Source organism: Bison bison, unplaced genomic scaffold, assembly GCF_000754665.1.
Source record: "Bison bison bison isolate TAMUID 2011002044 unplaced genomic scaffold, Bison_UMD1.0 scf7180017852488, whole genome shotgun sequence".
Taxonomy (NCBI): domain Eukaryota; kingdom Metazoa; phylum Chordata; class Mammalia; order Artiodactyla; family Bovidae; genus Bison; species Bison bison.
In genome coordinates this window covers 4699-5360 of record NW_011483061.1, presented here as the reverse complement: position 1 = coordinate 5360, position 662 = coordinate 4699, and the positions used below count along the sequence as shown (strand labels likewise).

General features: G+C 45.3%; 1 protein-coding gene across 1 annotated transcript; it reads right to left on the bottom strand.

Moving 5' to 3' along the window:
• Positions 1 to 121: 121 nt before the first annotated feature.
• LOC104997822 (glycine cleavage system H protein, mitochondrial-like) lies at positions 122 to 644 on the bottom strand (the record flags this gene model as incomplete). Its single annotated transcript, XM_010852754.1, has 1 exon — positions 122 to 644. A coding segment is annotated over one exon (449 nt), but the record flags the coding sequence as incomplete, so codon positions are not given.
• Positions 645 to 662: the final 18 nt, after the last annotated feature.

Here is a 662-nt window from a genome sequence, read left to right as displayed (position 1 = left end):
CGTCTTTGAATTTCATGGCTGCAGTCATTATCTGCAGTGATTTTGGAGCCCAAGAAATAAGTCTGACACTGTTTCCACTGTTTCCCCATCTATTTGCCATAAAGTGATGGGACCAGATGCCATGATCTTAGTTTTCTGAATGTTGAGGGTTTTTTGTTTGTTTGTTTCAAAGCAGTTTATTTAGGGGTTCTATTTTCACTCCTCAATAGATTTTATGTATTTCTCATATGCTTCTTCCCTCATTAGTTCATCTAGTTCTGAAGGGTTACTGAATGTCATCTTGATCAGCCAACCATCTTCATAACAAGACTTGTTGACAAGTCCTGGATTTTCTGCTAGAGCTTTATTAATTTCAGCTGCTTCTCCTGACACAGGAGAATAGAGTTCACTAGCAGCTTTCACACTTTCCAAAGCACCAAACTCCTCTTGTTTGTTCAACTTTGTCCCAACTTCAGGCAGACTACAGTAAACATCTCCCAAAGCTTCCTGTGCAAAATTGCTGATTCCCACTGTTCGAACACCATGTTCTGTTGTTGCCCATTCGTGTTTTTCTGTGAATTTCCGCACCGACAGCAGAGCAGGGCCGGTGCGCAGCGCCCAGACGGCACCCACCCGCAGTCCCCAGGGCCGCGGCGAGCAGGGCGCTCCGGGTGCAAGATGGG